This window comes from Misgurnus anguillicaudatus, chromosome 7 (assembly GCF_027580225.2).
Source record: "Misgurnus anguillicaudatus chromosome 7, ASM2758022v2, whole genome shotgun sequence".
Taxonomy (NCBI): Eukaryota; Metazoa; Chordata; class Actinopteri; order Cypriniformes; family Cobitidae; genus Misgurnus; species Misgurnus anguillicaudatus.
Window position 1 is genome coordinate 12,060,204 of NC_073343.2, and position 27,515 is coordinate 12,087,718.

The 27,515-nt window shown below is 39.8% G+C and overlaps 1 protein-coding gene across 2 annotated transcripts in view; it reads left to right on the forward strand.

Annotated features, from left to right (window-relative positions):
- The window catches only part of stac (SH3 and cysteine rich domain), a 302,110-nt gene that overhangs the window by 112,314 nt on the left and 162,281 nt on the right, over positions 1 to 27,515 (forward strand). The window contains exons 3-6 of one of the 2 annotated variants that reach the window (XM_073869434.1): positions 1,683 to 1,712; positions 12,533 to 12,633; positions 22,264 to 22,345; positions 22,432 to 22,538. In XM_073869434.1, coding sequence (XP_073725535.1) covers positions 1,683 to 1,712; positions 12,533 to 12,633; positions 22,264 to 22,345; positions 22,432 to 22,538 — 320 coding nt within the window. The remainder of the gene's footprint in view (positions 1 to 1,682; positions 1,713 to 12,532; positions 12,634 to 22,263; positions 22,346 to 22,431; positions 22,539 to 27,515) is intronic. The other variant, XM_073869435.1, reaches the window with a different exon arrangement.

A 27,515-nucleotide genomic window follows, 5' to 3' on the forward strand; every position in this document is an offset into this window, starting at 1 on the left:
TTACCGACCCGGCTTTTCTGACGAGGCCAACGTACCCCCGAGTCTCTTATAACTTTATGGTCCGGACCTCCCGCTAGCTTCTAGCAGCTAGCACGCGGCCCACAAGCAGTATACATCCCCCGCCGGGTCTAAATTTCGGTCATTTGCGAAAATAATGCGTTTGAAAATGTTTTATAACGGGAATATGTTAGTATTGTCCAGGGAAAACGAGTGTATTGTTGAGACTGCTACATCACAATTTACTCTGGAGTCATTGTGTGTCATGATGAGTTTCTTCTCCTACAGTGTACTTATTAGTGATACTTTTCTGCTTGATTTGTCTGTTGGCAACATAACCCGTTAACAATAATATATAAAAATAATAACACAGTATGGCCTGTACCACTCACGATACCACTGAACACGCGCACGGGCACATGACGTTAGTAGTGGGGCGTAATCAAAGGAGCAGCAGCTCATAAATATGTAATGACTAGCTCAAAACGGCACAATCTGAAATGCATTGAGACAGAGGCTACTAGAGATCTTTTCCTACAAGCTATTTCGAGCAAACAACTTTTGAAACATGCTTTATGGAACTCATACACCTATTTAACTTGTGAAAAAGCAGTCATTATATGGGCACTTTAAATGGCGGCCGCGCTACTGAAGCGCCACCTAGTGACTGTTGCCAAAAACGAATGAGAGTTTCCCCTCTTGCGCTTCTATACTCTTTGGTCCAGGTGAGAACAATCAGCACACATTCAAACACAGAACACAGTATCCACCGTGACAGGTGGGTGTCATTCATCTAAATATCTGCTATGTCTGATAAACTCAGAGAATATGTCTATTCTGCTTTTCTGGCAGTGTCATTTCAAACCTTTGCAAGCCAGCTAAGATTTACAAAAGGGAATGAGCAACATGTTTTTATTTCTCTGCTAATATTAAAAGATTATTAGTAAGTGGATAGTTTTAGTGTTAAGGGCCATATTGGTCTTGTTTAATAACTTTTTTTGTACATAACTCCATGACACTCACGCATCTATTTATGTTTTGCTTGTGCTAGAGTACGACTATTGCCTTGGAGTGAAATTATTTGTCTATATGCTTGTTCACATAAATAGTGTACAAAGTACTTTTTGTGCCACGGTGTTTGTGTCTTTAAAATTTATAAATTAAAATGTATATGTTTTAATTATTTAATTGATTTTTGATTTTATTTTAAACTGGCACAAAAGGTCCTCCATACTGGGACACTACATAAACAGTTAGCAGTAACCATTATTTTAGTAGTAGTCATAAAATGACTTGAAATATTGTTATTATAAAAATACAGCTTGCCTTTGAAATAAGATATTAATTATTGTTATCATTGTATAATGAGAAATGCAAATGTGCAAGAAAATATTTTCTCTGCTGTCATTGTTTCCAAACATTTTATGCAATTTATGCTTCCATTATGTTAATAATGTTGAGTGGACATAGTTTTAAACAGTAAGTACTACTTGTTGTTTTATGTGTAAAACTTCTAAAGATAAAAAATGAATGCATCTTTCAAGGCGCTTGATTTTGCAACATTTTCCTATATTTTTTCTCGACAGTTTGTTTTTGGGTGCAGTTTTAGACAATAAACGGAGTAGATTTGTATTGATGTATGCAATGTTTGTAATGCTAGAGGGATTCTTTCCTGTAATTTTTAGCTTGCCAAGGGGGAGCAGGCAAAGTGTTTGGTAAGTCTCTAAAATGATGAATAGATTCTTCTAGAAATAGAAGTACCATAACCCAACTCTCCCACCTCACCCACCCTCACCCCGCTGCTGTTTTAATTATAACCTGGTAAAGTGGCTTCTCAGGTGGTTATTATTGATTGGTAATATTCTAATCTAATACATAGAATTAATTTATCTTAATAAATTGCTGTCAGTTCTGCTTCTTTCTTGGGAGCAGTAGGGAAGCTGACAATAATAGACAATAATTCCTGTGATTAGTATTTATTATTTGTTTATAATAATAATTCATTACATTGCATAGAACTTTTCTGCAGCAGCACTCAAATCGCTTTAAATATGAAAGGGATGAAAATAACCCAGCATTTTTAAAGTGTGCTTAGCTTCAGTGGACAACCAGTCTTGGGTTACAGGGTGATATGGCTGCTGGCAACACAGAGCCAGTTATTTAATTTCTGAAAGCAATAGAGTGCCAAAGTCATGATGTCACTTTGTAGGCCAACCCGGAAGTTAGCGGCGCATGGGTTCCCTCGATCGAAAAGCCATTCATTTTCCCCATAGAAAATTGGAAAATCGCAAAAAATAAGATCTGTGTTCAACAAAGAGTTATGAACCTTACACGTTTTGTCTTTCAAGATAATTTTTATAAGTTAATCGAAAATGTATAAATTTTGAAGCCTAAATAAAGCCGTCAGATATAAAATGCTAACGGTATGCTATAAACGGACTACAGCGCACCGGTCGCGGATCAACGTCATCATCAAGCTTCCTCAAACTTTATTTAAAAAACACGTTCGCTCATTATGATCTGCGCTGTTTATGGACACTTATTCACTTTTTTCATGAGAAATATTGCAAATTCGTTATTTCCAAAAATATTTATTTATTAGTTTATTATTTTGTTAGTTTATATAAACCTTAATATTATTTTCTTTGTGATTAAGGTTATTATGCCTGATCATTGTGCCCCAAATAAACTTTAAAGATTATCTTTCACTGTATTATGTTTGATTGTATGTTTGCATTCCATTTGCTAATTCGCCAGAAAAAAATAACGTCTCAGAAGCACTAGCTATTGCCGTATCAATTTCCAATCTTATGTACTTTTTCTTACTTAGACAATAGAAAAACCATAGATCGAGGAGAGAGAACCACTATAAATCTGGACATAACAGTGCAGCTTAGATGCTGGTTTACTTACCGGTATTGTAAGGGCCAGCATGAGGGACAAGGTTTATCAAGTCTCATTAAGTAAAACTATGGAGAGATAGAGGAGTTATAATAGTGTTCTATGTATTTATAAGATAACTATACAATCTCTGAACAAACAGAACACAGTTAAATTCCAAACATTTAATATAATAGTTATATGTAATTATATATGTTGAATTTAAAGAGAATTGTCCAATAGCATCAATGCTTAAATACAATATATTATAATTAAACCATATATGTTCCCTAAATAAACCATATATACTAATTTTGTTCACATTTTCAATATATTTTTACCTGGTAATCCACAAGCCCCAATGTGAGAGCCTGTGTAGTAAATTTGATCTCACATTACTGTGAGCTGACTGGTGTATAGTTACAATAGTATACAATAGTTTAACATTTAATTTTTGGTATTTGTTAGACAAGTGACTTACTTCAAGCTATAGATATCAGCGTGTTCTCTGGGAATTAAACAAAAGTTAACAAAATGCTCCAATCACTGATCCACAGAAACATTGCAGCAAGTTTTGTAGTAAACATCTTTATTTTCATAAAATAAGTAAACTGAAAACAAACTATATACTATATAATTCACATGACAAGTCTCTACAGGGAAAGAAGGTATTTTTGTAACACAATGTGAATGCCCACATGGAAAATGCAAGTGCAAGTGTGTATAGTTGTGGCAAATTTTAATCAAGGTCCTCAAGGATGATTTCTTATCCAGCAAAGTACGTAATGGAATCCTCAAAATGAGCAACATATTCACACACAGCACTGAAAGTATCTCTATCTGGAAATCCTGTCTCCATTCAAATCACAGTTTCACTCATCTGAAAGGCTGAATACCTGTCATGACAGTTACTTGTGTGCCTTTGGAGTTAGTCTTTGAGAAGCTGAATCTCTGTTATGGAATGCTCTAACTCAATCTCAAGCTGGATTCTTCTTTTTCGTCCAGACTGCAGCTCTTCTTTAGTTGTGCTTTTATTTGGTGGTTCCTCAGAATTGATAGTGAGGTTTTGATCAGCCAGAGATGGTTCATCATCTTTGTCAGCCATAAATTGTAGCCATTTCCTCCTCTTTATAAATGGGTGGTGGAACATTTTTAGGCACATCAGCCCTATCCTGTCTCAGGGAGTATGAATGATCTTCCAAAATTTGTCCAGTGGGAACATCATTTGTGGATATAAACAAAACAGGGACATTTTTGTCCCCTGCAGGAAAATGACAGCTGCAGATGCGAGAATGGACACTGGGCATCCGGTCAGCTCGTCTAAGGATAAATTCAAAATAAGCAATGTTAGTTTTATGGAAGTTACACCTTTACAAATGAAAATTACTAAAATCACACAATAAAATATTTGTATTAAATTAGAATGGAGTTTTTCAGCATTTACATTAATCTTCTTCATTGATCCGTCCACGTTTATATAGCACATTAAATATAGTTAACATTTACTACTAAAATAACAAAGATTAATATCATTGTTACCTAATGCCTAACTAGTGCTGTTTACAAATACAATCATTATTATTAGTGGGTAAAGCAAAGTTGAATAAAGTCAATAAACCAGGTATTATTTTTAATATTTTAATTAAACGTTAGCCTTTAATAAAACTGCAGCGGATCTAATCTATTAAACAGCAAAGTAAACAAGTTTTAAGATATTTTAAGAGAAAGACACAGGTAAGTTATTTTAGCTGTTGATTTTGTTATGAAAAACGTTTATTCTTGCTAACTTAGCCTTTTTAATTACATCTGACCGTCGAAGTATCATATCATTAGCGTGTTAAGCAATATGCACCATTAAAGTTTGGTCATGGCCACATTAAGGCAGTAAATACGGTGTTCACATGGAAATCATCGCTGTGTTAGCTTACCTTACAGCACGAATAGTCTCCGCTGAGGAACATTGGACGGTAAACGAGCATCTTTCATCGACGACTTGTGGTTGCATCTCCGGACAAAACAAAACATGTCAAACTACAGTCTCTCCACAGTACAACAATATTTGGAAAAACTACAATTTGAAAAGACTAAATATATAACGTTATAAAGGGAGTGCAGAATTATTAGGCAAGTTGTATTTTTGAGTATTTCTTTTGTTATTGTACAACTACAATGCTCTTGGTCAATTCAAAATGTTAACAAACCCTCAAACCTGAACATTTAAGTAGTAAAAGTGAAATTTTGGCTTTATTAAGAGAATATTTCTATGTACATCATTATTAGGCAACTATTAGTGTGCAGAATTATTAGGCAACTAAATGAAAAACAAAGATTTTACCATCTCACTTGTTTTTTTTCAACTGTTAAAGTGAGAATAATAAACAAACTCTACATTTACAAAAAAAATTTATAAAACAATATAAAATAAAAATATATATAGACTCAGTGACCAATATAGCCACCCTTCTTTTCGATAACAGTCACAAGCCTTCCATTAGCGGATTCAGTCAGTTTCTTGATCTGGTCTGAACCAACATTTTGTGCAGACGCAACCACAGCCTCCCAGACACTGTTCAGAGAGGTGTACTGCTTAGCTTCACTGTAAATGTCCTGCTTAAGAAGGGATCAAAAGGTCTCAACAGGGCCCAAGTCAGGTGAAGAAGGGGGCCATGTCATTAGTTTTTCATCTTTAAGGCCTTTACTGGCCAGTCATGCAGTGGAGTACTTTGATGTATGTGTTGGAGCGTTGTCTTAAAAATAATCAGTCTCCTTGAAAGATGCAAACCCCCTCCCGCACCACTGCTTGAACAAAGCGTCCTCTACATTACAGGCAGGCAGGCACAGACAGGTATTATTAAACATGAGCTTGTTGGACCTTTTTGGGTTGAAAATGGAAATAAAAAACAACTCTCAGACCTACTGCCAATTTTTAGAAGACACTTTCTTCAAGCAGTGGTACAGGAAAAAATCTGCATCTTTCAATAAGACTTTTTTATGCAAGACAACGCTTCAGCACATGCATCAAAGTACTCAACTGAGTGTCTGGCCAGTAAAGGCCTTAAAGGAGAAAAACTAATGCCATGGCCCCCTTTTTCACCTGACTTAAACCCTATTGAGACCTTTTGATCCCTTCCTAAGCAGGACATTTACAGTGAAGTTAAACCGTACACCTCTCTGAACAGTGTCTGGGAGGCTGTGGTTGCATCTGCACAAAATGTTGGTTCAGATCAGATCAAGAAACTGACTGAATCCGTGAATGGAAGGCTTGTGACTGTTATTGAAAAGAAGGGTGGCTATATTGGTCACTGAGTCTATATATTTTTTTATTTTTTATTGTTTTATTAATTTTTTTTGTAAATGTAGAGTTTGTTTATTATTCTCACTTTAACAGTTGAAAAAAAAACAGGTGAGATGGTGAAATCTTTGTTTTTCATTTGGTTGCCTAGTGGTTCTGCACACCGGTGGTTGCCTGGTGATGATGTACATAGAAATATTCTCTGGAGGGGGCCAGGGTTTCACTTTTGCTGCTTGAATGTTCGGGTTTGGGGGTTTGTTGGCATTTTGAGTTGACCAGGAGCACTGTAGTTGTACAATAACAAAAGTAATCCACAAAAATACAACTTGCCTAATAATTCTGCACTCCCTGTATATATTAACTGAAAGGTAAACTTCTGAGAACGTGAGGCTGAAAGGCTAGTGACAGATTTCCTGTCATGATGACGTCTAAACTCCCCGCCAAGGATGTAGTCCCTATTAGCAACTTGTTAGCAACCACCGTTTTTAAGACACAATAAAGTTTAAAAAAATCACAAGCAGATTATAACTGGTGTATTTTATGTCATAGAACAAATCGTGAAAATATTTAGAGGCTTTGTTAACCACAGGCCTTATTTCAGGCGATTTAGCAAAAACCCATTCAAAAAACCCATAGACTTCAGGGCGAGGGAACCGGTAGTGCTAAAATGCTAACTCACTTCCGCGGTTTAGCCTACTTCGGCACTCTATTAGATGTTATACTGTAATTCTTGTCTACCCAAAGATAACTCAAAAAGACATCAGAGTGTCAGATATTTTGTGAAGAAATAGGCATTTCGTCAAATAGTTAATAAAATATTCTATTAAAGGACCTAGAAACTATTGTTTTATTAAAGTTTCTAGACATATTTATAGTATATTTATTTAAATTTAAATATACACCCTATCAACATGTTTTTATTTGTGCATCTTGCACAACCAGGTGAAGTAATATAAAGTGACGAAACGGAGGAACAAGATTAATAATCCTTTTTAGACTGATAGCCTGTGCCATCCATTTAAAGGAACACGCCCAGATTTTGGGAATTTAGCTTATTCACCATATCCCCAAGAGTTAGATAAGTTCATACATATCTTTCTCATCTCCTTGTGTGCTGTAACTCTGTCTGACGCAGCCACCACTAGCTTAGCTTAGCACAAAGACTGGAAGTGAATAGCTTCAGCTAGCATACTGCTCCCAATAAGTGACAAAATAACGTAAACATTTTCCTATTTATGTTTTGTGATTTGTATAGTCACACCTCTGCACAACTCTGACCGAACTCTCTGCTCTTCACCAGGGGCTTCTCGGGTGCTGTGCAAATCCCTCCGCCCAAGTAGCAGTGCTTCGCCTTTTGAGAATATAGTTCCCAGTATGTACACTGTTAAAAGATAGCTGTATCTCATATGACCTTGTTATTTGTACACGGTGTGACAAATCACAAAACATAAATAGGAAAATGTTCACGTTATTTTGTCACTTATTGGGAGCAGTATGTTAGCTGAAGCTATTCACTTCCAGTCTTTGTGCTAAGCTAAGCTAGCGGGGGCTGCGTCAGACAGAGTTGCAGCACGCATGGAGATGAGAAAGGTATGTATGCACTTGTCTAACTCTGGGGGATACGGTGAATGGGCTAAATTCCCAAAATCTGGGCGTGTTCCTTTAAAGGAATAGTCTACTCATTTTCAATATTAAACTATGTTATTACCTTAACTAAGAATTGTTGATACATCCCTCTGTCATCTGTGTGCGTGCATGTAAGCGCTGGAGCGCGCTGCGACTTTTCAGGCGAGTCGAAGTACTCCCAAAAGTGCTATTACGCCATACAATATAGTTCCTCTTTTAAATCCGCTTAGAAAAGTGCTACGTTTTATTTTGTACCACCAAACTTGCTTGTATAACTACTCGTCTTAAATAGGAAAAACGTTGATGTGTTTGGTCACTTCTAACTTTATCTCTGTTTGATACCATTGAATGAATGGGGCTAAGTTAAATGCTATCGAGGTGTCGCAGCGCGCTCCAGCGCCCACGCACACGCACACAGATGACAGAGGGATGTATCAACAATTCTTAGTTAAGGTAATAACATAGTTTAATATTGAAAATGAGTAGACTATTCCTTTAATAGCTGTATGCTTTGCTTATGTTTGTCCTCTGCTGTTTCTGTTTTAGCTAAGCATTAACATCTGCATATTCCTGTTTCCAGTAATACTAATATTGTTAAAAATGTTCTGCATGTGTTTCTGGGAACTGAAGCCATACTTGGCTAATAAAGGATCATCTTCAAAGAGCCCCTATCACATTGCTAAAAAGAACGTTATTTTGTGAATTTGGTGTAATGCAATGTTGTTCACGTGGTTTATGGTTAAAAAAAACATTATTTTCCACATAACGTACATTATTGTTTCTCCTCTATGCCCTGATTTTTGAAGCTTATTGTTCTGAAAAAGTGCCGTGTGCTCCGATTGGCCAGATGTCCACTGCATTGTGATTGGCTGAATACCTTAAGCGTGTTCTAGAAATGTGACACTACTTACCATATTTGGAAGATCAGCTCCCCAACAGGAGAAAATATTGTCTTTACTACCTTATTAGTACGAGCCTAAATCTGATCCAGACAATGCAAATGACCAAGCTGTTTGATTAACTTTGCCAGCGTAGCTTGAGCAGAACATAACCGACAGATAAGGTTTAGGATATTATGGAGGAAGTATAATAATGTGCATCTAGTCCACATCAACTCGCTGCGGAAGTAAACTGTCACTTTCAATTTTTGCATTCATTGAAGTCCAAGAAAAGAGATTTCAGTTTGAGATGATAACTCGCATCATCATAGACGTCTTGGTTACGACTGTAACCTCCGTTACCTGAGGGAGGGAAAAAGACGTTGTGTCGATTAAGGGACACTAAGGGTTTGAACTTGGGTGATCAATCGGCCTGATTCTCAATGTAAAGGGCCAATGAAAATTGGCAAATGAAATACGAATGGAATTTACATACTGTGACTCCGACAGGAGATCCAGGTATAAAACAGAGGGCGGTAGGCAATATCATTCAGTTTTAGTGCTGAGGAGCCAATCTAGGACAAGCTGGTCAGCGGGAGGTCAGCATTGTGGCATGAAGGACACAACGCCTCGTTGCCTCACTCAGGGAACGGAGGTTACAATTGTAACCAAGACTTTCCTATTCTGTCACTCACTCGACGTTGTGCTGATGAATTAGGCAGTGCCCAAGGGGAAGCTACACTCCTTATAGAATAAGCCCATACCCCAGCGGACAGGGCAAATTCTGGGAATGATATGCCAAGGAGATTGCATCAACGACCAGTGAGCGAGTCCCTGTTTGGAGATAACCTTTCCTTTCTGCTGACCTCCAAAACAAAAAGTGAGCTGATCAGAACATGTAACATTCTGAGTGTGTTCCAGGTATGTGCAGGGCACATGTACCGGACACAATAGAGCAAGAGTTGGGTCATCACTAGGAAGGGCCTGGAAGCTCCCTACCTGATCTTGAAAGGGAGTGGTAGGAACCTGGAGCACATGGCTGGATTTATCGTCATGCTGTCGGGATGAACCCACACGTGCCTGCCTCTTGAAAAACACGTTGAAAAACCTCATCAGGAAGAGAAGATTGTGAATAGTTTGAGGCAGTCCAAAGATCGCAAGCACACAGCGCCCCAGCCCGAGCTTGAGGCATCAATGGAATCATGATCTGCAGACTTGCTCGAGGGACCACGGTCCACAAGAAGCTGAGTCTGACCACGGAATGATAAAACTGCGCCACACTGGAGAGTAGAAACCCTCTTTGTATCGCGGTGTCACCATTGAATTTGGTCGTTAGGCCATTGCTGAAGCGATTTCATATGCATCAACTCGAGAGGTACAACCGTCACTGAGAATGTCATATGACCCAGGACGTTTAAGAAGCTTCAGCAGAGTTAACAGCTTGCCTTCAAAAAGCCAAAAGGCAGCTGAGTATGGCTGGGCACGCTGCTCTGGCAAGTGCATCGTTTTGACAACCGAACCCAACTACATCCCGAGGAAAGAAATGCAGGGAAGAGCTAGCTCTTTTCCCAGTTGACTCGAAACCTGAGCGATGATTGTGCTAAGGCACTAAGTACCAGTGAACACACAACTGTTCTCGAGAGGACAGGATCCGCAGGACAGATCTGTGTCGAGGGAGAATGAAGTATGGGTCCTTCAGGTCTAATGCCACAGACCAGCCCTGGTATAGAATACATTAAAATGTACTTCTGTGAGAGCATTCTGAACATGAGGCTAGAAAAGCTCTGTTGAGAATACGCAAATCCAGGAGCGGTCATAACCCCCCCCCCCTTTTTAGCCATTACGAAGTATGGGTTGAAAAACTGGCGCTCCATGTTGGCCGTGGACAGGCTATATCGCGCTCTTTCAGAGAAGAGCGCCAGACTTTTCTCCAGAGGGGAGAAAATAACGTAGTTGAAACAGGCGGCGCCTGGCACGGCGAGCTAAACGGTCCCAACGAGCTTCTGTTAGGTAGTAAAAGTCACTCCAAAACCATGCCCAGGGGTCAAAGAAAATGGAGTTCGGGGCACTAAGGGGGGGGGGGGGGTCAAAAGGTGGACCAAACTCAATAGGCTATGGCTGTGTTTCCCAATCCTGGTCCTCGAGGCCCCCCTCCCGGGGAGTTTTGGATGTCTCCTTGTTTAACACACCTGATTTAACTCAACTTGTTAGGGAGACATGTTTACCATTTTGGAAGAAGGCTAATAAGTTGAATCAGGTGTTTTAAATAAGGAGACATCTAAAACTTTCTGGGAGGGTGGCCTCAAGGACCAGGATTGGGAAGCACTGGGCTATGGGACCACCCACCACCTTCAGCATCACAAGAGGAGAGAAAGTCTCCACCATGTGACACATAAGAGAGAGTGGAGGTGTGTAGGACAGAATATTTTGTGTCTGTACAAAAGAAATTTGACCCAGGAGAGGGCCTCTCTCACTTTCAACTCGGTGCAAACTGCCCTGGCACACCTAGTTACACCCACCATCCTGGCGGAGGAGGACAGTAACAGCAGGCCCGACTTCTCTGCGACCTTTGCCAAATGCGAGGAGCAGGCAGAGGCGAGCTTGTACTGAAGAAAGTACAGAATCTAGGCATAACAGAGTCACGCATGACTACAAAGTACCAATCAGCCGTCTCAGAGCACTGGAGTCGGGTGGAGGGTTCAACCAGCCCAACGTTCGGAATAGCACAGCTACCATCTGGGTCACCTCTCGTACAGCGCTACCACACCTGAGGGGGGCAACTGAGTTATCAGCCACTAAATGGAAAAAACTCACTCTGCGATGCTGCAATTAATAACTTCACTTTTATATAAGTTCCCAAAAGTAACCAATAAATAGCTATGAGGTGACTATTAGTGCCCCAAGGAACTTCACAGATTGCAACAGTCGCAATGAGCAACTGGTAGGAAAGAAAAATCTGACACAGATTGCAACATTAAAAAAGCCCATCGCCCTCAAAGCTCACAGGCTCTCCTTGAACGCCGTCCGAGGGTGGGAATAACCCAAGCATAGAGGCGACACTAACAGCTGTGAGAGTGAGAAAGTATCAACCGCACACAGTAAAGCATACACGAAAAGCATTGTGTAGGCAGAAAATTCACTCTTTTTGTGTCTGCTGAAATGCCCAGGGGGCTCTTCAAGCACTTATCCATGTGCTGGACCCGAAAGAAGAGACACCCTCATTAGGATCGTCTCAGAAGAACAAAAACTGAATTAAATCACCTACAAGCCTCAGTTTTATACTCGGATCTACAGGCAGAGTCACGGTATGTAAATTCCATTCGTATTTCATTTGCCAATTTTCATTGGCCCTTTACATTGAGAATCAGAACGATTGGTCTCCCAAGGTCAAACCCCTAGTGTCAAGTCCAGTGAGTAACAGAAGGAAAACTTTGGGTTTTGTAATTTTGCAGACCGTTAACGTGTACTAACACACACTTACACACCAAAAGAAATGTAAAATCGTAAAAAGTAAAATAGGGGCTCTTTAAAGACTACAGAAATGTTTATTTACCTGAACAAATGTGACCCTGAATTTTAGCTTCACTTTTAATACCAATAACCTGAACACCTGCAGAATGGCACTCCTTTAATATCAAACCCTCATTAAACATTTCTACATAAATAGCATAAATTTCTACTAGTAGCCAACACAGTTGGAATTACCTGTTCATTTTGTGCACATACTGTAAAATACATTACAATGCTTATTAGAAACAACTAGAAGATAATGGACACAAAGTGCTGTTTTTGACAGTGTATCGATTCTGTTTTGTGCAAATATCTAATTTCAATACTGTATTTAACCTGAAACTGACAGGTCCCAATGCAAAGCTGGGTCTTCGATGCAAGGCCTGCAAGATGGGCATCCACCACAAGTGCCTGGATGGAGTTGGACAGCAGAGATGCATGGGGAAACTGGTGAGAAATTGTTACACTCTGTAAATTATTATTGTTTGTGTTACACTAAATAATAATAATAATTATTATTAGTTTAAGTCCCACTCATGGAAACTGAATGTGAAGATACCAGGGATGTAAAATGGCAGAGATAATTCCATTTTTGTGACGGACTTTTCATAGACTTTTCCATTCAGAGCGATCTTTAAAACAGACACGGACATGCAGCCCCTTGCCATAGGGCAATACTTCCGAGTTTAAAAAATTGCCTGGTGGATAATAGCGGTATTGCGGAAAGCCAGAAATGCTCGCCATTGGAAGGGAAGCGTTTTCTCTTGATTGACGAGATATCTCGTCAATGGCGGCGAAAGAGTTAAGTAATGCAATTACTTTTCCTGGTAATTAGTTACTTTTATAATGATGTAACGCAATTACTAACTCAGTTACTATTTTTGAGAAGTAACTTTTTTAAAGTAACGTTGCCAACACTGATGAGTGTTGCCGTTTCTCAATCGGTCTTTGTCAGGTGATGTCACACTTGCAAAAACTGAAGTGCATTGTGGGTGTCGCCACAAATGTGTAATGTATCAAAGTCGAAGAGTTCTATAGCAGGAGAATCATTCTTTTTCATTCACTGCATTTCAATGATAAAATTAGAGATGTCCCGATCTGATATTCTGGAGTGGTATCGGGCCGATCATGGCCTTTTATCTGAATCAAATATCGGATCCAGGAACGATTACAGGACCGATCCAATTCCGATACTGTTCGTTAGCCGTGGCTGTTACTGACAAGCTATTAATATTAATAAAAAAGTATTATAAAAGCACCATAAACATTTTTATGCACTATTTTCAAAGTCTTCTTAATACACTGGATAGCTTCATGTGAAGGAACAAACGCACATTTAAAAATATTTAAGTTCACAGAAACACTGTATTTGCAACTGGGTTAATCCACAGGTGAAGTGGACAGATGAAACGTGTCATTGACACACCCACACACAATTAATAATTACCAATGTTCTTGTAACTTGTAAATCATTTTAAATTATACTAGATTTAGCACTATACACATTTAACAATTTGTGTGTGTGTGTAATTTTAAATTACAGTAGTATTGGATCGGCAGTTAAAAGAAAATTAGTTTCTGCTACTTTTATTCCTGTCCCTGATTACGGAGATATTTTGTATAAAACAGCAACTGCCAAACTTTAAATCTTTTGGATAATTTATATCATGGTGCACTTAGGTTTATATTAAATTGTAACTATAGCACTTACCATTGGGAATTGTACAACAGAGTCTGATTGCTGTCATTATCAATGCGCAGACATAAGCATTGGTAAATTTTTATTTATAAATCTATTTTGGGACAGTTGCCCAATATCTCTGCTCTCTTAAGCCCTATTCGGACGGGATTAGTTTTTACAGGGGGACCTGAGAAAATCGTGCTTCTCAGAGGTCCTCTGTGTTTTTAATCCCGTCCAAATCGGCCATGTCTGTGTTTTTCTCTGATGACCTCCGTAAGAATTCCAGAGCAATTTACCTACTGTTTTTCGCCGAACTCAGTGGTCCTCTGAGAAATTTAATCCCGTCGAGATGCAAATGTCTGTGTTTGCCCGCAATATCTTTTGAAAACGCGGTTCATTTCGTGTTTTGGCCAACATGATCTGCCGTAAGGTCTTACTAATGCGCATATATTGTATTTCCTGAGTCCCATTCATTCAGATATGAATGTTTTTTTTTTGCATTTGGCAAAATAAAAGAATGAAATCAAAACGAGCTGAATATCAAACACTGTTAAGACTGGCCACTGTAATATCATTAACTTTATAAGAAACTCCGTTCAAAGTTGTTCAACTCCGGAATGGTAATGTTAATTAATAAAGATAATACATTTTTATTAATCATTATTTCTTCATTTCTTTTGTGTTTATTGTCAGGACCCGTCTGAAATCATATGTTTTATTACATCTAGTCTTTGTGTCCGGGTCCTGGCAGTACCATGGTTTATGTGGGAAATGTGTGGTTTTAGTATTGAATTAGTCTGACCACGCATTTCCCGGGTCTCGTCACTTTTTCCCCGATCCCTTACATGTAATGATTTCCAGGTGTATGTAATTTACTTTCTCCCTATTTAAGAGTCCTTGTGTTTGTTGTCCAGTGCGCGTTCGTTTTGTTACAAGCCTTGTCGTGTTCCTGTGTTTATCCTCTGTGAGTATTTAAGCATTTCTAGTCTAGTCTGTTATATGTAGTCAAGAGTTATTGTTGGTTTATGTTTAGTTTAGTGTTAGTTTAGTGTTGCGTTCATCTTGTCTTGTTTTGCCCCCTCGTGGGTTTTGTTTTCCCCTGTTTTGTTCAATAAATTATTTCATTTTTAGTTCTGTCTGCATTTGGGTTCGTTCTTGTCAAATCCTCACATAACGAACGCGCCACAAAAGAACCCAGCAGACATGCACAGCCGTCAAGCGAGGAGAGGTTGTGGTTTCGTCCTGGAGTGCGAACCGGGTCCAATCTGGTACGATCCACTCGTGTATGGACCCGGTGTTAATTCCAGGAGGAACCCGACCAGAGCCACTGAGCCTGTTCCGCTCCCTTCTGTCCCGGAGGGTCGAGTCATGGGAGTTCTGACCCTGGGCGGTCCGAGGCTCACCTCTCCCAACCCAGAGAATTCCTCTCCACCAGTCTCTCTCCGGGGAAAGCGAGAGAGGAGGATTTCATGGGAGTCCGCATCCGGTGGGTCCTCATCTGAGTCCGTTTTGCCTGCCACAGTGCCTCTTCTCCCTTCGCCACTTTCTGCCCCGCGATCCAGGAAAAAGAAGAGGAAGAAGGGAGCCTCCTGTTCTCCGTCTTCTCCTGGGCTCACACCGACGTCTCAGCTAGCGGCAGAGACCCCTGTCACTCCGCCGCAGCCGACAGAGCCTGCGCAGCCGCCGCAGCCGACAGAGCCTGCGCAGCCGCCGCAGCCGACAGAGCCTGCGCAGCCGCCGCAGCCTGCGCAGCCGCCGCAGCCTGCGCAGCCGCCGCAGCCGCCGCAGCCTACAGAGCCTGCGCAGCCGCCGCAGCCGACAGAGCCTGCGCAGCCGCCGCAGCCGACAGAGCCTGCGCAGCCGCCGCAGCCGACAGAGCCTGCGCAGCCGCCGCAGCCGACAGAGCCTGCGCAGCCGCCGCAGCCGACAGAGCCTGCGCAGCCCGCGCAGCTCCAACCAGCTGCAGCCTCTTCTGTCTCGGCTCTCCAGCCGGCCGCAGCACCTCCTGTGCTTCACCCAGGACTCCATCAACCCTCTAGTCCTGCCCTGTCCCCTTCTGTTATGCCACCCTCTGTTGTTTACCCCAAGAACCATGTCAAGCTTCCCAGGTCTTCCACAAGACCTCCCCGGACTTCCTCTGCTTCACCCAGGACTCCTTCACCACCACCTTTGAACTCTTTTGTTTTCCCACCCCCCCTCCCTTGTTTGTTTTTTTTATTGTCTCACCCCAATCCTGTTATTGTTATTGCCTTGTTGCCCTTGTTAGTGTTTGTAATGTTCTCATGGTTTTTGTCTTGTATTCAGTCTATTATGTCCCGTGTTTAGTGTTCCCCCTGAGGAGCGTCTGGTAGCCGCTCCTTAAGGGGAGGGTCCTGTCAGGACCCGTCTGAAATCATGTGTTTTATTACATCTAGTCTTTGTGTCCGGGTCCTGGCAGTACCATGGTTTATGTGGGAAATGTGTGGTTTTAGTATTGAATTAGTCTGACCACGCATTTCCCGGGTCTCGTCACTTTTTCCCCGATCCCTTACATCAGGGGTCTTCAACGTTTTTTGGGTCGGGGACCCCTTAGATAACAAAGGCATGGAGCAGTGACCCCCTGATACTAAATGTGTAAAACTGATATTTAAGTAATCAGTAAGGTACGAGAGGCTGCCTTTTCGTATTAGGCACAACGCAAAGTGGATAGTACAACTATTGACCAATCAGAATCAAGGACTGGAACTGTTTTATAAATAGCAACAAATCATATTGTCACACAGCCATACTATATTAAGACAGTACATTGGCACTATTATGCTGTTGTTGTACATGCATATTTTTTGTTAAAGTAGATTTAGTTTTTATATGAATATAATAATAATGAAAATAATATGAATATAATAATAATAATAATAATAATAGAATTTTATTTTAATGTATTTGCAGTGTAATAGATTTTCATTTTATTGTGAATTTACCTGAACCTGGGCTTTCAGTTTATAAAGATGACTGATCATGGTGAATGGCACAAAGACTCTCTATTCTGGTGGGGATATAGTTGTGCTACTTTCTAATTCAGAGGTTTGTTGCCTTTCTCGTATATCGTCATATTGTCACGAGTTTGAGTAACGCAGGTTTATTTTCTGCATAACTTCATATCAGATAGGAGAACATGCATTGAGTCCTCGTGCATCTCTTTGGGGCAACTTTTTGAGAGGCGGATTTCAACCTGACTATGAATCTTGCACAAAGCACCATCATGTGGCGCGTTTCATACATTTTTAAATGCGAGCGATAGTTTTGTCACAGTTTAAAATGCAGACGCGGTGTGGTGTCATTTGCCTGTTGAGTTAGCGCTTTAAATCTGAACCGCGTGAAACAGCCGTCCAAGTTCAGGAACTTACTGTAGATGAGACAATGTCGCACTGATTCTAAAATGACATTCTGAAAGAAAGACACACATGCCTATAAGATTTACCTGTTTTATGATGCCTTTTCTGTCACTACTGCTGCTTCCTGAGTGTACATTTATAATCTTCAGATATTTTATTTTGGTTCGCTTGCTAAACTGAACGCGCGCCTTCGTGGCCACGCACGTGCACAACTTAAAGGGGACATGTAACATTTTTTTGTACATACTATATTTTACGTTTTAGCAAAAAATAGCTTGTGGTCAAACATCTTTTGGCGGACCCCCTGCAGTTCCGTCACGGACCCCCTGGGGGCCGCGGACCCCCGGTTGAAGACCCATGCCTTACATGTAATGATTTCCAGGTGTATGTAATTTACTTTCTCCCTATTTAAGAGTCATTGTGTTTGTTGTCCAGTGCGCGTTCGTTTTGTTACAAGCCTTGTCGTGTTCCTGTGTTTATCCTCTGTGAGTATTTAAGCATTTCTAGTCTAGTCTGTTATATGTAGTCAAGAGTTATTGTTGGTTTATGTTTAGTTTAGTGTTAGTTTAGTGTTGCGTTCATCTTGTCTTGTTTTGCCCCCTCGTGGGTTTTGTTTTCCCCTGTTTTGTTCAATAAATTATTTCATTTTTAGTTCTGTCTGCATTTGGGTTCGTTCTTGTCAAATCCTCACAGTTTATTATAAGCAGACAGTTATATAAAAAATGTAGGCTAACATTACTTTAGTAGGATTTGTATATTTTATTTTGATTTGTTAAAATTAAATTAATAAATTACATGTTCTTTCATAATTTTACATTTAAAGCAAAATATTAAACATTACAAACACGCGTATCCAGAGCACGTGCTACTGCAACGCCCAAATGCATGAAACAGACACTCCCATCTCTGGAATAGCCTGCATCATTTTAATCCCGTACGAATCGGTACATAAAATCACAGACGTCCTGGGGGACACGTTGAAACTCAAATGTTGTTTGGAAAACTAATCCCGTCCGAATAGTGCTTTACTCAACTTAAATCTTCTGGAGATTATTCTTTGCAATCACAAGATTGGTACATCATTTCAATTCATCTTTATAAATTGAATTTTGAAAACAAGCATTTTGGTATGCGGCACCCAGCGATTGGAACTTTTTTAAGGAAACCTTGACATTAGCTACCCTAGTGTCAATTAATATTTTAAAATCTTTAATTGTTGAGCTGTTAAAGAAAGAAACGATTTGTAAATGTTTTGAATCTGTATTAATGATGTGTTTATTCTGTGTCTGATGTGTTTATTTTATTCTATTTTTGTTTTAAAATACTTGACCAGGTCACTTCAAGTTTTATCTGGTTAAATAAAGGGAATAATAATATAGTGACTGAAAATATTAATTAACTTTACATTTAAAATATTTTGACAGTGATTAATAAACACAAATGGAATTGTTTAAGTATTGTGCATTATTTTTGTTATATGGAATCGGATCCGGGAATTGTTAGGCGGAATTGGAACCGGAAAATTTCTTACAATATCCAACCCTAGTTAGCTGCGTTATCCGTGGTGCTGAACCAAGGGGAAAGGCCGATTTATAGTTGTGCGTTAGCTCTACGCCGAAGGTTATCCTTAGCCTGTGCGTAGCTCTGCGTAACCTGATGTGTACCTCGCAAAATTTTTAACAGCGCGCCAGATATACGCAGACCACAAGTGCTGTGATTGGTCCACCAGAACCCCTCCCGTCAGGTAAAAAAGACTTCGTCATGGGTATTTCCGTTTGCGACGGTGAAAACAAAGACGAGCCAAGTTGAGGAGTGATTTAACTCAAACTGCATCAAAAGTTGCTGTTTATTGCTCCATCATTGCTGGTCTTCTCAAATTATACAAGTTGCTGTTTCTTCTTCGTTTGTGGGTTAACTTGCTAAGCTTCTTCTTCTTTGATGGTCGCGCTGCTACTGTGGTTACATGCGTGGTTACTGCCTACCAGCGGTCTGCGCGTGTGTTTGGACGTCGTCGCAAAAGTATAAATGAAAACTGACACGGAACCTACGTTGTCGCGGCTACGCCATAGAACCTACGCACAGCTATAACAAGCCCTTAATGGTTGGCAGATCACCCACCCAGCTCTGCTTATTTATATGGTGTTGGTCATTATGGAAATTAGCTGTTGCCCTGGTGATGTTAAATTTGTGCTTTTTTGTAAATAAACAGCAGATATTACCAATCCAATCGGCACATTTTTGGAATTGCGCGCTCGCACTAATTTGCCCTGTTTAATAAATCTGGCCCATGATTGGGCCAGCCAAATATCAAATAAAAAAGAACCAATGGGCTGCTTATTAGGTGTCTCATGGGCTGGTCTGTATGGAAAAAACATCTTACACTAACTTTTTTGATTAAAATGAAAAAAAAGAATGTGCGAGAGTGAGACAGATAGGAAGAATACATCTATCATGTAAACACATAAGTGCATTAATCGCGGGGCAAACAAGTCTTGTCTCTTCTGGGACATTTACAGGACCCCACACACATAAAAAAGTGAAAGGAAAAAAGTGCTAAAATTTCCATTCAGTTTCCTGTGTTTTTAGTATAATACCAGGTTATACCAGGATTCTCTAAAACTGAGTGGATGACCTTGAGAACCAGTTCACAGATGTTAGGATCTAGTTAGCAACATATTTTGCTGTAGCACAGTTGGTAGAGCATTTTTGTAACAAGGCAAAAGGTTGTATGTTCGACTCCCAGGGATACTGAATAAATGTTCAGCTTGAATGTACGGTAAGTCCATTTGGATAAAAATGTCTGAGAAATGTGTAAAAGTAATGTCATCTAGATTCAGGGCGGACTTTATTGATTACAATTTTTTACATGAGTTCACCAGACACCACAAAAAATAACATCCTTGTTGAAGACACTTTAAGTAGGATCACCCTTTGACTAGTCTATATATTATTATAACGAGTTTCTGATTCTAGCACCCGGGGATTAGATGATCAGCACAAGAAATTAAAAATGTAGTATCAGTCCTGTGCCTTCAGATTGGTGTTTGGTGGGTTGGGACTTGGGACAACGAGTCTCCTGATGATGTAGTGGGCTCTCGCAGATGGAAAATGTAGCTGTGGGAAGGGGTCTGACTTAAAAAAGAGAAGAATTCCCCACAGGATTTGTCTTTAATTCCACTTTTGCTTAAAAGTTTGCTATTTTTAAACTCTGTTTATTTCTCTTGGCCCTGCAGATCAGTGAGAAACTTTGAGACAAGAGTGCTTTTTAAGAGTAGTTTACTACCCTAACAACTTCCTTTATGCGCAAGTAAACATTGCATGGCAGATCTTTTATTGTTCTTTTAGTTGATTAAATACATTGGGCCCTATTTTAACGATCTGAAACGCAAGTCCGAAGCGCAAAGCGCAAGTGACTTTGTGGGCGGATCTTGGGCGCTGTTGCTATTTTCCCGGCGGGAGAAATAAGTCTTCACGGGCGCAAATCAATAAGGGGTTGGTCTGAAGTAGGTTCATTATTCATAGGTGTGGTTTGGGCGTAACGTCAAATAAACCAATCAGAACGCTATCCAACATTCCCTTTAAACACAAGGGCGCAAGTTCCATGGCGGGTTGCTATTATTATGACGAATTTGACAGGCGCACGTCAGGAGCGGTTCACAGCCGAGGAGACCGACGTTCTTGGAAGAGCAGTCAAAGACAGAGAAGTTGTTTTGTATGGGGATGGTAGAAACCCGCCCAAATCAGCGTCGGTTAAACAGGCGTGATAGGAAATAGCCGCCATTGTCTCATCAGCAGCGCCAAGCACAACAAAGATGTCAGGAGACGGGGGGATCCCAAGCTTGCCAGCATAAATCGGTCACGCCGGGCACACAGGAGGACATCGCTGCGTCCACCCTCACCGCTGAAAGGGTTTGGGGGCTTTGAAATCGGACACAAGAAACGCAAGCAAGGTCCAACCCCAAAGTACACTTACAAATCAAGTTCACACATACATGAAGGTTTCTTATGAAAACATTTGAATTATTATTTAGATAAAATAAACGTAATACAGCCACACAACAAACTTATGAAAATATTTTAATCGTTATTTGCATGATAATTGTTTAACGCTGCCACACAAAATAAATAAAAACTATCACCACAATGCTCACCAAAATGATTTCCCTTATCTCATGTATTAATATTTTTTATTGTAACAATTTATGATTTTATGATTTCCCTTATCTTATATTTTTTATTGTAACAATTTATGATTTGCAAAAATAACTGTTGCATCTGTGTAGATTAGATAAGCAATGCACGTTGTGCGCGCTATACATTATGGTCAAGCATGCGCCCTTAAAATAGCATAATAAACCACGCGCAACGCGCCACTGACTTTAAACTAGTTTTTTTTGGTAGCATAAGAGATGGTTTGCGCTGGAGCACGCCTCCTTTTTTGCGCTGAACCTTCCAGGGAGCGCAAGTTCATTCCCTAGTTTGCCGACGTGCGTCTGTGGAGGGAAAAACCCGCTGTGCGCCGGTGCAAAATACGAAATGATACATGCGTCACTGACAAAGTCAATTGCGCTGGGTGCAAGATAGGGCCCTATGTGTTAAAAGCTCAACACACAAAGATGTGTAAAAAATTAACACATCCTTTCTAAGAGTATACATGTCCCCTCACATGCTTCTACTTTCTGCAAGAGAAGTGTGATGTGGGAACACTACAAAGCTTCATGCTGAGTTGAAGTGGTGCTTATATTAATCCCCAACCTCAGTCGTAGGTAACTAAGAATCCTTCAAAGCAGATTTGTGATGTAGATTGCATTGACTATTAGTAGCTCGACACAGCATTATACAAATAAGGGCATACTTTCTGAGGACCGAACCTGTGTGCTCCAGCATGCTAATTCAAATTATTACTTTGTTTTTTAAAAAAGTGTATATTATGTACTGAAACTGAAAGACAGAAATTGTCTGGTTGATAAACATTGTTGTAGTAAAACTGCAAAGCTCCTCGCTCAATCCTCTGTGTTATGGTAGCCCAAAGGTTTTCGAAGATATTCCAGTTCCCCTCTGCTAATTCAGGAACAGTTTGGCTGCATCAGGGAGGTTATGCCCATTGGTAAGCACTTTTTTTTTACATCAGCACATTGTCAGGATAAAAGCTTTACGTTGTAGTATTTTAACAGGTGTTTTGTTCTGTTCTAGCTTGTTGCAGTAAGGTTGACCCAGTGTATGAGACATTAAGGTTTGGAACCTCTCTGGCACAGAAGACTAAGCGGGCCAGTGGATCAGAATCACCACAGAGAAATTCTGTAAGAAATGCAGATTAATTATTCTAAGTAAGGGATAATCCATGGCTAGCCATGCATTAAAGCAAGGACTGGAGTTGAGAACCACTGCATTAAAGGATTTTAATGCACAATGTAGAGCCGAAGGGCATTAAAATCCTTTAATGCATGGCTAGCCATGGATTATTCCGCTTATACCTTGGTTATATGCCAAGTTAAAAACAGGTTAAAGCTGTGATTAATGTTTACAGTGTAATTTTTTAACAGACGGGTAAAAATTATGGTAATTTTCTTAAGTAAAGGCTTGCATTTCGTCCGCTTTAAATAAAGTAGTGCCATCGTATTGCTTTTATTTAAATTAATTATCACATTTATTTAAATTCATAATTAAAATAGAGAGAAAGAGAAGGACCCCAAGAGAGAGAGAGAGAGAGAGAGAGAGAGAGAGAGAGAGAGAGAGAGAGAGAGAGAGAGAGAGAGAGAGAGAGACTTTTTGACTTTTAACCCCTCTTTATTACAACATTTCAAAGATCAAAACTAAAACTTACATAGCTTAAAACATTTTTTTAAACAAAACAAAACAAAATAAAACAATTAAATATAAATTTGCAAAGCACCATCAAAGTCAGATTCACATATACACTGGTTTATTCCCCAAATATCATTAAAAGTCTCAAGGTCTTTAACCAAATTATAATATGCATACTCTACCTTTAATCTAGTTTTAATTAACCCTTTTAAAATTAACATTGCATCTGTTGACCCAACATTATTTATTTTGCTTTTACGTGAAATCCATATACCCATTTTTGCTTGCCCAAACAAAAAGTTAAGCAAAACATAGACCTGCTTTTTGTTTCTACTATACTTTGGACCATAGATGAATAACCTGGGTGAAAAGACTTCTCCCAAGACTGTACACCATTCTTCTAGTTGAGAAATTAGAGGCACAAGCCTCCCACATTGAAGAAATAAATGAAAAACATTTTCAGTCATCCCACAAAAAGGGCATCCCTCTTGTACCTGGGGATCGAGGTGTGTTCTGTATCTGTTTGTAGCTATTAACCCATGCACAACTCTCCACTGAAGGTCTCCAGACCTTTTTTCAATGGGAGGCTTGTACAAGGCCCTCCAGCTACCCTTCGGGGAAGAGCCTGATCCAAATAGTTCTTGCCATTTTGACTCTTTGACTCCTCCTAAAGAATGAATGTGTGAAACTTTTACACATGTGACGTACAGTGCTTTCTTCTCAGTATTACTGAAAAGGTCCAGTTCAGGTGTCTTGAAGGTCAACAAAGAGCCCTCCTTTTCTTCAAATATGCCCACAGCCGGAGTTATTCTTTGTTTAGGAAAAGTTAAATCCATATCCATATCGTCACACGGCATTTAAACACTGTTGACAGGCTCCCAAAAATTTCATTTAACAGTCTTTGTGCCTGACGAGTTGATCTTATTCCAATCTTGGAGGCTAGCATTTCAGGAGACATCCACCCATCTGAAGTTATTAAATGTCCAATCTTTGTAACTCCTGCAGCCTTTAGAAGATTCCTCATCGATGGTGATTTTAAAATCTATAGTCCACTATAGGATTGTGCATTAGGGGTTCCTCCCTTAACCAGAGACCTCCTTCATCTGTTATGTCTCTTGAGATATTAAAAGTCCTCCATGCTTTAAACACTGAGTGATAAAAAGATGTTAGTCCAGTGAAATCAACATTTTGAAGGTCCAGAAGAAACAAGTGTTTATCCAGCCCCATCCCTCCAGCTCTTCTGAGGAGGGCACAAGCTACTCCAGACCAGCTTACATCCTCTCCATAGAGAAAACGTTTTACTGTATGCAGTCTAAAAGTCTTAATTCTGCTTTTTGTGTCCACTAGTCCTTGTCCACCTTCTTGTCTGGGCAGAAACAAAGCTGATGCTTTTATCCAGTGGTTACCGGACCAAAAAAAGTCAATTAAGCATTTCTGGATTTTTCCAACCAAATCTTCTGGAGGTTCCAGAATGTTCATTTTGTGCCATAATGTTGAGGCCAGACATGGGGACTTGTGACTTGGTGACTTGGACTCGAGTCGACTCGAGTCGCTATTTTTGTGACTTGTTACTTGACTTGACAAAAAATAAAATACTTGAGACTTGACTCGGACTTGGAAGTTAAAGACTCGGGACTTGACTTGACTTGAGACACAATGACTTGAATGACTTGAGTGTAAATCACATCATGTTTTCAGTTTGAATATAAAATATATAAATTATTTTAAAAAATTAAGTTGACCAAGCTGGAGCGCCGGCTGAGAATGGCGTTGTCATGACTAAAAAGACACTATCATCCGTCATGCCCTCTCGTACCTTACGCACACCACGCCCACTTAGATCAAATATCAACATGTCAGCCGGAGGGGTACAAAGTGTCATCGCTTTTGGCTTCAACAAGATGGCAAAAGACGAACAGTGCGTTGCAAGACATGCAACATTAAAATCACGGACAGCCAGACGACAACCATTTTGCCCAGAGTAGAATGCCATTAACTGCTTGTCAATTTGTTAATATCTGGTTAGTTGGTGGTTAGCTAATGCAATAATAGCTAAAGTAGCCCTCATCATACTGTGTTGGGGACAAATGTGGGCCAAATAATTTGTATTTATTTTTTTAATACTTCCCTTGATCTGAGCGGCACGAGACTTGGCTACTTTTTTAAGTTTGCCACCTGAACACACACACACAGACACACACACACAAAGAAAAATGACTTGATTCTACAATGTTAGGGGTGGTTCACATGTCGCGTCTTTTGCGCGCCCAAGTTCGTTATTTCAAATGTAGGCGCGCTCGTTTTTTCTGGCCGCATGTTTGAGAGAGAGCGAGAGAGCGTGTGTGTGTCTGAGAGAGAGAGGAGAAATGTAACAAAGTTTAATGTTGTCGGTAAACTGTGTTTAAGATGTTATTTGTTTTATGGACTCAATGTTGAAAATTCCAAACATTTCAAACAAATTAGGCAGAAGTGAAAAACAAATAATTGATGAAGTTACAATTTTGTTTGATTCCATGATGTATTTTACTCAACATGCAAATCCAAATGCTTGTAATTTCCTGATAGTTACTTTCTATATCTGTCCTTTCACTTTATTAAGATCAGATTCTGCAGGTAAAATTACAATAATAAGGTGACTTGACTTGGACTTGACTTGACCTACTACAGGACTTGACTTGACTTGACTTGATATAGCCTGTGACTCGACTTGACTTGACTTGCCCAAGAAAAAAAATACTTGGGACTTACTTGAGACTTGAAGGTTCAGACTTGAGACTTACTTGAGACTTGTACATGTGTGACTTGGTCCCATCTCTGGCTGAGGCTACAAGGTTGTTGCAGACCAGGACTCTTTCCCTATAAGATAACTGGGGTAGCAGCCAATGCCAGCAAGACAACCGAGCACACATCTTCTCCACCAGACCCTCCCAATTCTGTTTCTTGTAATCCTCTCTTCCTAAAAACACCCCCAAATATTTGAAACCAGATTTTTCCCATTTTAAATTACCTGGGAGAACTGGAGTGTTATGGTCTAAACCACACCACAATGCATCACTTTTTGCCCAGTTTACTTTTGCAGATGAGGCTTTACCATAATTTAATAAAATATCTTTTAAAACCTGAACATCTTTACCATTCCTTAAAACAACAGTGATGTCATCAGCATAAGCTGAAACTTTTACACAATCATTAAAAATAGCACCCTGTACCTGCAAACCCATTAACCTCTCTCTTAGTTTACATAGAAGAGGTTCTATTGCTAAGCTATAAATCTGACCAGAAAGTGGGCATCCTTGTCTGATGCCCCTCTGTACCTTAACAGGGACACTTAAAACTCCTGCTATCTTCACCATACATGTTGCATTGTTATACAACAGCTTTATCATGTTTCCAAATTTTTCACCAAACCCAAAAGCTTCCAAAACTTTAAAAAGATATTGATGATCAACACGATCAAAAGCTTTCTCCTGATCGATCGACAGTAGCCCTACATCAATATTATTACACATGGCATAATCAATAACATCACGTACTAAATGCAAGTTGTCAGCAATACATCTGTCTTTTATACAGGAAGATTGATCTTTGTGTATAATTTTGAACAATATTTTGTTCAATCTGTTTGCAAGGCACTTTGATAAAAGTTTATATTCAGTGCAGAGAATTGCCAACGGTCTCCAGTTCTTTAACAAGGTAAGATCACCTTTTTTTGGGAGCAATGTTAATACAGCCCGTTGGCAGCTCTTAGGTAGAAAACCAGTACGATTACATTCATTGAGCACCTCAAATAGATCAGTCCCAAATGTTGTCCAGAAATGCTTATAAAATTCACCAGGAAGTCCATCTATGCCTGGGGTACGACCCGACGAAAGACCCGTTAAGGCATTGCTTAAAGGCAGAATAGGCAGGAATTATCTAAAAAAACTTTTTTACAAATTTGTTTAAACTGACTTTATATATCAATACATAAGTAAAATGTAAGTACTCTGAAAAAGAGAGTACAAAAATCGAGTGTCTGTATACCTCTCAGCACTGTTTTAAACACAGCTAACTTTTCCATTCACTCCACCCCCTCCCTTCTGGGTTTCTTCTTAAGCCACGCCCCCAAAACACATGAACGCGCGAATTACCTCAGACAAGCGGAGAGGAAGGAGCGCGGTGCATGTAATAACATCAAGTCACAATCACATGTAATAATACACCTAACTTTATCACTAGGAATATAAACAGATGGCTTTTATAAACGGATGGCTTTTAGTACTCACTCAGCCAGTGTTTTGCATGGAAGAGTTTCTGTGATGAAAGCATTGTTGACTCTGACGAGGACTACACTCCGCAGACAATACTGCTACTGCATCATCGACTCGAGGAAAAGCCACGCGATATTTCCTCTCGTTTGATTGCTTCATTTATTCCTTTTTTGCCTTTGCTGACTGGATATGCAGGTACTGTAAGATGTGAATGCAGTTTCT